General features: G+C 35.2%; 1 protein-coding gene across 1 annotated transcript in view; it reads left to right on the plus strand.

Annotated features, from left to right (window-relative positions):
- Nucleotides 1-2,107: 2,107 nt before the first annotated feature.
- LOC108575482 overlaps nucleotides 2,108-10,182 on the plus strand; it is a 78,754-nt gene continuing 70,679 nt past the window's right edge. Inside the window, exons 1-5 of the mRNA XM_017938301.1 lie at nucleotides 2,108-2,309; nucleotides 4,257-4,408; nucleotides 6,446-6,826; nucleotides 8,274-8,403; nucleotides 9,496-9,863. Of these exons, the coding sequence (XP_017793790.1) occupies nucleotides 2,108-2,309; nucleotides 4,257-4,408; nucleotides 6,446-6,826; nucleotides 8,274-8,403; nucleotides 9,496-9,863 (1,233 nt within the window). The remainder of the gene's footprint in view (nucleotides 2,310-4,256; nucleotides 4,409-6,445; nucleotides 6,827-8,273; nucleotides 8,404-9,495; nucleotides 9,864-10,182) is intronic.

The raw sequence follows: 10,182 nt of genomic DNA on the forward strand, positions 1-10,182 counted from the left end.
ACGTCGGCGAATTAATACGAGCGTGAAAGTGACACGTGGTTGGATGTGGCGCGGCGTAATTAATCTGAATACTTCCAAGAAACGAATGCTTGTGAGAAAAAAAAAACGACGAACTCCTTTCTACGTAATCTTTAACCCTTTGCACTCCAGTGACGCTGTTGCGGCGCGCGTGTAATTATTTTGCAGAGCTTTTAAAACGTAAAATTCAGGATTCTTTGTATTACTAAAATAATGCAAATTGAAAATCTTCTCGTTTTCAAAATAAAATTCTGGGTTTTCAAAAGTTTCACCGCAAAAGCGTACTGGAGTTGGTGATTGATCTTGTCAAAAATTCAGGATTTTTTATATTATTAAAATAATGCAAATTAAAAATCTATTTCTCAAAACGAAACTTTGGGTTTTCAAAAGTTTCACTGCAAAGGTACACTATCTTATCAAAGAATTCTTGGTGTACAAAGGGTTAACACGTATAATACAATAGTTTTTCTACTCCTGAGTAATTTGATTTTTCCTCGGTTCGACTGTTAATTCATTAAGCACACCTAAGCATTTTTCAGTATAACGTTACACTTACGTGAATGTTTTTTCTCTATCCAACATTAAATAGCACGTTTTCATTCATAAATCAGCTTCTAATTGCACGTGCTCCTATACGTACGTCTAATTATTGCCTTAATTGTTTCGTTGCAAAAGTATAATAGAAGATAGCCGGTATTTCAAGTAAGAACATTCTTCGAGCTTGTTATTAATGTTGTTCCAAGATCAGAGATCCGGGACACATTGCACACGTCGTGATAACAAGTAATAAAACTTGCAATACGTGTAATTGCTTTTTTCCTAACCGTAACGTTATGATTGTAATACATTCACTTCGTTTCAACTTGCGTTGGAAGGAAGCGAATTTTCGAAATGGCAGACGTTCTCGAAATGTTGAGTAGAAGAGAGAGAGACAATTATGTAAATTTGTCCAGTCTTAGCGAGAATTTTGTAACACCGATGAAAATGATAAGGACAGTTCACGTTCGAGTGGGCTTTCTAACATTCGCGTTTTATGTAAACCGTCAATGTCTGGAATGAAGGAGGATTTCGTGTACACTGTTAGGTAATTTCTTCTAAAGAAATGATTTTTATACACTTTTTAGAGAAAATACTTTGATTTAAAATTCCGAAGTATTTATAGTCAACTTATAGTTTCAAATTTTTATTGAAATTTTCAACAAAAGCATTTGTTATTATCACCTAAAAATTTCAAATGAAAGTAAGCACCTTTTCATTGATAAAATAGATCTGTAATTAAAAAAAAAGAAACAGATAAAGAATAGGAATTTAAAGTCATTTAATTTAAAGAGTAAGCCTTTTATACAGGGTGACCTATTTTAATCTATAGATGTTAATATTTCGAGAAAGAATTAGAATTAGAAAATCATCATCCAACTCGTTGAATTTAATTATCAATAATTATTTCAATACACCTGTTGATGTCATGTCACACCGTCATAAGCATTTCTAAAGTGACACTTTTAACTTCCCGTGATCAGTGCAAGATGTCTACGTTATTTCATCAAATGGAGTGTTCGTTTACATATTATTTTTTAATAAAATTATGCTACGCTCTATTTTGTAAAAAAAAAGAAATACCGTGTCATTTAAAGAAATTAAACTAACCTTGGAGTGATCTTAACACTTAGACATAGAAAATTATGACGATGGTCGACGATACGTGTCCATCTTCGTATCATTCGATCCTCGAAAAGTAGGTTTTCCAAATCCAACGTAATTTCCGAAATATTAGCATTTCTAGATTAAAACGGGTCACTCTGTATAAGCGGCGTATATTATAAGCTAAATGACGTTCAACGTATCTCTTAATTGCCGTTCCTTATCATTGTTTCTTAATTACAGGAAGCAATTTGAAACGATTAAAAAAATAAAATAATTAGTAATTGCTGTAAAAATTGTTCGAGTAACACTGTATCAACGTCGCGTTTCTCTTATGGAAGAATCCAACGATATTTCCTAACAAGCATCAGGATTATTCTCAGTTGGTATATTTTCCATTCGACAGGGAGAAAGTAATGACGACAATTAAGCGAAGCATGCAACCAAAATGACCTCAACGAAGCCGATTATCACGTTTTCGTGGTTGTTACGATCCTACAAGAGGCGCAGATTCAAGTCCGAATGGGTCGCGTTCGTGTTCACCTGCCTTTTGGCGAGCTGCTCGGCCAGGAACAATCCACCACGTTTCCTGATCGACGGCCAAACGGAAATCATTCTGAGGCTAAAGGAAGGTCCTGATACGCCACTTGGTAAGGACATGTGGAACATCGTTCCGCTTTCATGCACACAACCCTATGCTTTTCTTACATATGCATACACCACTGCAAACAGGAGACAATGTTACTTATTAACACCTTAATGCCGCACGCAATTCTTTTAGCTATTGTTATTTTAGTTTAGCTTTCGTTATTTTAAAATTGTGCCTATAAATACTGTTTTCTATTTAGTTTTCGTTATTTTAATGTTCTGTCTGTAAATTTTCTCTTACATATTCTTAAAATTTAAGAGAATTTTTTGCAGTACTTAGATAGATAATTAAAATTTACCCTTCAACTGTAAAATTTATTAGTCTTTCATATAGATTGCTAATATAGTAAGTTTTTTTATTATCAGAAAAGAGTATCTATTAGATGCAATTTGTACAGAAAGAGTTGATAATTATCATATTTGTATTATAACACTTATAAGAAGTTATTAGATGATATAAATGGTTACTATTTTGTAAACAATGCTAAATAGATGTTACACTACGGTAAATTTATATGATAGCTTTGATAATGTATTTATATAAACTGTCTTCAAATGTAATTATCTACAATACTGTTTAATTGCAAGAATTTTTCGAAATTTTTCATTGCTTTTCATATTGAGATAAATTCGGTACGTTATTTAATTTGAATACAACACTTCTGTTATCTAATTTCTAATTTTGAAATAATTAAAGAAAGGATCTAAAGGATTTATACCTTCAAAATTTGTGTAGGAAACTTCCTTACCATTGAGACTAATTTTCTCTTTTTTTTTTTTAAGAAACGAAGAAGATTGCTCTAAGTTTCACTTCTCCTCTTCACTGGAGGAACAGTGTTGCAATGAGCACATGTAATAAGTAATAAATTAACAACGTGAGACAGTTTCGAATTGGAACATTCATAAATGTAGCATTGTTCTGTTTTCAGTGTATCTACCCTAGATTAACGTGATTTAATAAACTTCCTGTTGTTTCACTATTACACAACATGTCACATAAGACATTAGTACAGGGATACGAGTATTGTACGAGTCACAACAAAATACAAAATTCTAAACAAATATTTCTGATAGATTAACAAAAGATTAACACTCTTTTGTAATAAAAAATTTTGAAAATTATCAAAGGTAAACGCACAGAAATCTATACGTGAGATGAATAATCCGATAAGAGAAATTTTATACTTGCAAAGGCTGTAGTAATTGTACTTCCTTTTTTAATTACATGTAATATTTAATTTCAAAGTGTAGGTACTTATCTTCTCGATTTATGCATTTAACTTGACGCTAAACTATACTGCAACCGTGTTCATGTGTATATTATTAATAACTTGGGAAGAAACTAAATTTACAGATATGAAATTTTTTTAAATATAATATAAGGCCGCGTCGACATTTTTCTTATTAGCAACCATAGTTTGCAATTATGCCATTATATAAGTTCGATTGCTTTCTTGAGATTCTCTTCTTTCAAATTTTCTTTAATATTATTAGATAACAAATAACCGTAGAAAGATTCACATAGTTTATTTTATTCCATTTAAAAATTAACGTCGTGCATTACGATAATTAAAATAATTAAAATCTTTCTATTGTTTCTATTGCACATTCGAATCTTCCAAGGAGCACAATTTTTCTCAATTTTCATACGTTCATCCGAATTTCCCTCGACTTACGCAATTGAACTTAATTAGATTCATTCTCTCGATTCCTATAGACCAGAATTTCGGTATTTTATCTCACAATCAAAAGTCCTTAGAATTAGCGTTCTTAGGAAACTCCGGGGATTTTCCACGCTCCTTTTTCCGTTAACATTCCACCGGTGACTGCGCGCCAGCTCGCAATATGTACAATGCAATCAGCGTCTATTTATGCACGTTTAAATTAATTACGCCCTTTGTTCACTGGTGTATCGTGTTGAGATTCGTGCCGACTGGTTTCTGTTGCAGGCAGTTTAATTTACAGGCTTCGCGGCGTCGATCCTGACGGTGACAGCCTGACGTTCGGCGTTAGAGATCAACCTGGCAGCGACGTGATTCGGGTCGAGAATTTTAGTCCGAACGAGGCTAATATTTACCTGAACAAATTGCTAGACAGAGAGGTAATTCGTTCCCGAGACGGTCTATTTCATTGCAATAATTCTATTCTGCTGCCCGCAATACCGATACTGCGAAACTCCTCCGAGTATCGCTCTTTGTGTAGCACTTTATCGGGCCAACCTGAAAGTCCCCGCGGAAGATTTATGCCGTTCATTGTGAAAAAGAAAGAAGCGTAACTCCGTGGAAATTAAACGTTTTAATTTAAAATAATTTCTGTAATGCTCGATACACTTTTGTCGCAAAGAGGAAGAAACTTCTGAAAGGAGTCTTCGATATCCTACTGCTTCCTAAATTCTTGTTTTTTGAGGAAATCGTGAAGTGAGCGGGAAAAGTGAAAATCAGGGGAATATGCGATTTTTATTTCTGTTACATGGAGTTTTAGGGTGTTATTTTACCTGTCTGTAAATTCTCTTCGCCTCGAGGGCCAAGAGTCGCCAGGCCTAAGTACGTAGGCCCTCCGTGGCGGTCGCCACAATATCACTTTAACAACTGCCTAAGTTTCTCACTTTTAACCTTTTATTTAAAGATATTCGAACTTCTATAGAAACTCATAAATACACGTACAACACCTCTTCTCTTCAGCACCGCTATATCGAGAAAACCAACAAACCCTTACAATTAAAAGCTCATTAACATCCCGTCAGTACTGTATCGAGCTAATCTCTCACAGAGTATCATGTCTCGGTGTGTATTCCATTAAAGCATAAACGAGGACGTGGGCAAGGATTTTTCTCTTCGCGCGGTTTGCACGAGAGTCTTCCGAAGAAGATAATTTCTACGTTCACTTCCCCCCAGAGAACTGTGCTTCTCGCACGAATGGACGTCATTCGAACACCTTCTGCCCACAGTACCAACGTTCGATCGCGGTAATAATAATGTCAAAGGCATTAAAGAGAAACTCGAGGGATGTACGAGCCAGCTAAAGAACCGTGCAGTTAGTGATCTATGCTGGACCTATTCGTGGAAGTTGTTATCTTGTCATCATCGTACCTCTTATACGTGATCGTTGGTGTGCAAGTTAATTTGCTCATGAAGAATACCGTCTATCCGAAGATTATTGGTTTGCCGGTTTGCATATCCTGACGGAGACTGTTAAGATGCTTTTATAGTAATCTAGATAATGCTACAGGTTTTCCGAGCAACGAGGTAATTTGTATGCTACACATCTCTCGTAATCGTTCCCCGCTTTCAGCTTGCTTTTTTCATTTTCAAATTATATTGTCGATTTTAGCAGCAGCTTGTACACGATGTACGTACATGCTCGAATTTTCTACTAGATTTGACATTAATTATAGGAAATTTACTTTCGTTAGGTATTATGTATAAATATGCACGCTTTCATACTAAAAATTAGAAGGAAGCAAGATTTGCTTAGTGTCGTTTATTACGGTGAATTTAGATGAATATTTTAACCCTTTGTAATCGAACGGTGGCTGAGAAGGGACATTAAATAATTGTCACTTGGTAAATAATTAACGAAGACAGAGAGCAGATCTATGGGCCTTCTGGCGCAATTTCGCCAAAACAATTTTAAAACGATACGGCGGAAGCGGAAGATTTGAAATTTACCGCAGCGAAAGGGTTCAATGCTACGAAAGAAAGTCACCCTTTGGTTCCAGAACTTCTTCCTATCTTTTTGGCAAAGCCACTAAGATTGCTTCGGTTTCTCACTGAAATATTTTTCAATATTATTTCTCACAGAGTTGATATTGTCAAATTTGCAATTTGGGCAGTTAAATTTCTTTCCTTCTAACGAAAAAAAACAAGGTAGTGTGTCAAATATCGAGGTGCAATATTATCCACCAAAATGTTGTAACAAACATAAACTTCAGTAGCGATTAAAAAAAGTCAAACTATAGTAAAAAATACCGACTCGAGCGAAGAAATTAATATTGTCCAAAGTAGATATGTTAAAACAGTACTCGATTTCTTTTCTAAATATTAAAAGTCGTCGTTTATATCACCGAAAATTTGTTAACTAAGAAATACCACAGAAATAAGGAATCTTGTAAAAAAATATATTGCCCGTGTCTCTTCAGGCAAGGGACGAGTACGCGGTGGTGCTGACATTGACAGACGGCAGACTAGGGGAAGGAAACTTCATCACGCAAAGCCTGCTGTTGCTTGTGGAAGATGTGAATGACAACGTGCCAATTTTTCGGCCGCATCCGACTTCCTTGACGCTACGGGAGGATTCCGGGCCGGGTATTTTAACAACAGTGGAGGCAACCGATGCGGACTTAGGTGCGCACGGACAGGTGGTTTACTACCTGCAAGAACTCGACGGGGATAATGACATGTTCACCATTTCCACCGTAAATGGGAAAGGTGTCATCCGGCTTGTCGGTCGACTTGATTACGAAAGAAAGTATCTGTATCAGCTGAGAGTTTTGGCTATTGATCGGGCGATAAACGAGAAGGTACGTCTTGCGTTGAAGTAATTCGAAGCAATTTTTAGTGTTCGTTAGTGCAAATTGTCGTGTCGAAATTGAAGTTTGTGCGACGCATTGATAAATATTGATGTCAGCTTTTAAATTATAATTAATTAAGTATGGATGGCGATTAAATTAGTAAATTTCGGGATTAAATACGTAGGTGGAGTTTATTTAATTAAATAAAATAACTTGGTTTATAAATATTTGCTTGAAACGATCAATTTCGGGATACTGATTGTTTAGCTAAAGGACCGTAAATGAGTAAATCGTATTATCTGCGTCTAATACATCATAAAAATTGCGTAGTTTGGGTATCCAACGAATAGACTGCGGATTTTTACGCAAATTTATATTTTTGAGAATATAGCAAAAGAAGTAGAACTTTGGTAAGCAATTATATCACGTACCAGGTATTACAAAAAGCACTATAATTTGGATATTTACTGCATTCTGTGCAATTTTGTACCTTTAAATTTCCTATAAATGCATAAAAATCCGCAGTCTACTAATGAATATTAGGTGTGTACAAGTGCGAGCATCAAAATATGGATATTAAGAAGGTAAATGAAAATAATTCGAAGGATAAAGGACGATGCATTGCATTAATCAAAGTAATTGGCAAACATTGAGTTTCTGTAATGTTTCTCGTCAAATTCAACCAACTGTCGTGATGTTTCAGGATCCAGTAAGCCATTTGGCCAACTTCTATCTTCATTTTTGAAGTTATACACGTTAGAACGAAATTTTTCGAGCTAATTTCTGACGATTCTTTTAGTGATTCTTTCCCCCGTCAGTTGTTTATTTGTCTTGCTGTTTCAACTACACTAAGTCCACTTCTGAACTCGTGCAATTGCCACCGTGAATCCATTTCTTCAAAAATACACAAATACAAGAAAATAAGGAAATAATTGTATACCACACACAGTAGACCAAAATCTTACAGTATCACTATTAATTTCTCAATGAATTGTACTTACATACTATGTTCGCAATACGTAGTTACAGCAGTAAGGGAACTGCAAAATAATCATATTTACATGAAATTAAGTACATCGTGAATTTAAAAAAAAGCATATTTTCGAAGCAAATATACATTTTGAAGAAATTTTCTAATTATTTCGAAAATCTTGTCGATTTTTTAAATACACAAACACGCGCAAATAAATTCACCGCCCGCTTTACTTCGTTGTCTCGAACATAGGGGTGCCGTTTAAATTTGATTTAAGATAGAGCCCGTATAATACCGCGAAAGTAATCTCTACGGAAAATACCTTCGTAAAATATCCCAAGGACAATAGCACCGCTTATCGTTAGAACGACCGTAATACAAGTGTAACACGTCTATATACCACATTCAAGGTAACTCGAAGGTGGAATCGCGTACAAGTATTTTTTTCTTTTTCAGTATACCTTTGTATCGCAATTATTTCAGGTAAACACAGGAACAACCGCGATACTCATTAAGGTTCAGGACGTTGAGGATCAACCACCAGAATTCATAACCATGACGCCTGTTGCCAGGATCAGTGAAAACGCCAGGATAGGCACGTCGGTGCTTCAAGGTCAACTAACTCACTATTACTAGTCGAAATTACAGTCATCGTTGGAGAATGAGAAAAAGGGGCAACGAAAGGATCTCGGCTATTTCCTATATAATTATCGCTTATGTTTTTACTTGTACCGTATGTTGCGTGATACAATTTCATTACTATACATTTAAATGGCCTTATTACTCGAAAAGTTCAGACGTGCTATTACTGCTACACTAAATAAAGCTTGATACTTTCTTACAGAAAATTCACTGCTCTTTGAAATTTTGGTACAAGAACGTACGTATTCCATTTAAAGAATTCAAGGTCAGCTTGATATCTCGTAAACTAATAGGTTATTTAGAAGAAAATGTTTTCAGAAATTTTTATATAAAGCTCTTTTTTTGTAAAACACGTACTTTGGAAGTTATTCGAGGTGGACAAGTTGTGTGATTCATTTTGTGTGTGAAATAAAACGTCTGTCTGTGTGTTTCCTGTTAACTCCTAAATCCTTCGACAGATCTGGACCAAAGTCTGCATAGTTACTCTAAATATAGGCCATTTACCATAAAACCTGAACACCTAATATCGAAAAAAAATAAATTAACTTCAATATATCGTCGGTTTAGTGAATATATATTGTTCTCCAGAAATTAAACCGAAAGATTTTCTAGATATGAATTTTTAGACTTGGATTTAGATTTTAGAAATGATTTAATTTAGTACAAAAATCTGTTAAGGCAACACTTTATTATACTACATTATATTATATTACCAGAAAAACGAGCATTGGTATAACCGTGACATTCCTGTTTCATTTTCTCATTTTCACAAATCGCTGCTCGACGTCGACACCGACATAACTCGAAAAATATAAATTTCACAGGAAAAGCAGTTTAACATTTTCTACTCTCTGATACGATACGAATGAAGCTAAAAATATACCTTTTCAGATGATAAAAATACTGTATCTGTGCAATCTATCTTTGCAGAAGTATCGAAATTGACATTTTCTGAGTTATTTCACTATCGACGACAACCAGGGAAATACTGTAATCGAAGTTATCACGTGATGAAGTCAGAATAAAAAATAATTTGCAATAAAACCTTTCCAATATTTCACAGTTCGCGCGGTGGACGGTGACAAGGGGATAAACAACAAGGTGACGTACAGCATCACTCAAGGTCCGAGATATTTGTTCGACATAGACGCGACTTCCGGTTTGGTGTTCACCAGGGCGCAACTCGACCGTGAAGCGGAGGAAAACGCCGAGGGAACGTTTATTCTGGAAATTACCGTGAAAGAAGTATCGAAGATAGTGCCTCCGCCGTCAGTTTCGACCGAAGTTACGATTATTCTGATGGACGTGAACGACGAGGTCCCAAAATTTCGAAGCGCGAGATACCGTGCCGAGATAAACGAGAACGCACCGTACAACACCGCGGTTAACTTCATCGGTGATGCGATACCGGAAGTTTACGATCACGACTTGGTGAGAAGCTTGGTTGGATAACTTTATGGGAGTATTGTGAGACCCGTGAGGGAACCGTGCGACTGGTTTCCCGAGATTTTAATAAAATCTAATTTAGTAGTTCAGAAAATTAAAGTTACGTTTTCTAAAGTATTTTGAACGATTCGTAATTAATATTAACGATTTTTATTTTATTTTCAACGATTCAGAATTATTTTTAGTGGTTTTAATTGTATTTCTAACGATGTGCAATTATTTTTAATAATGCAGAATTATTTTTAACGATTTTAATTTTATTTTCAACGATTCAAAATTATTTTTAGTGAGTTAATATAATTTT

Source organism: Habropoda laboriosa, unplaced genomic scaffold (assembly GCF_001263275.1).
Source record: "Habropoda laboriosa isolate 0110345459 unplaced genomic scaffold, ASM126327v1 scaffold269, whole genome shotgun sequence".
NCBI classification, from domain to species: domain Eukaryota; kingdom Metazoa; phylum Arthropoda; class Insecta; order Hymenoptera; family Apidae; genus Habropoda; species Habropoda laboriosa.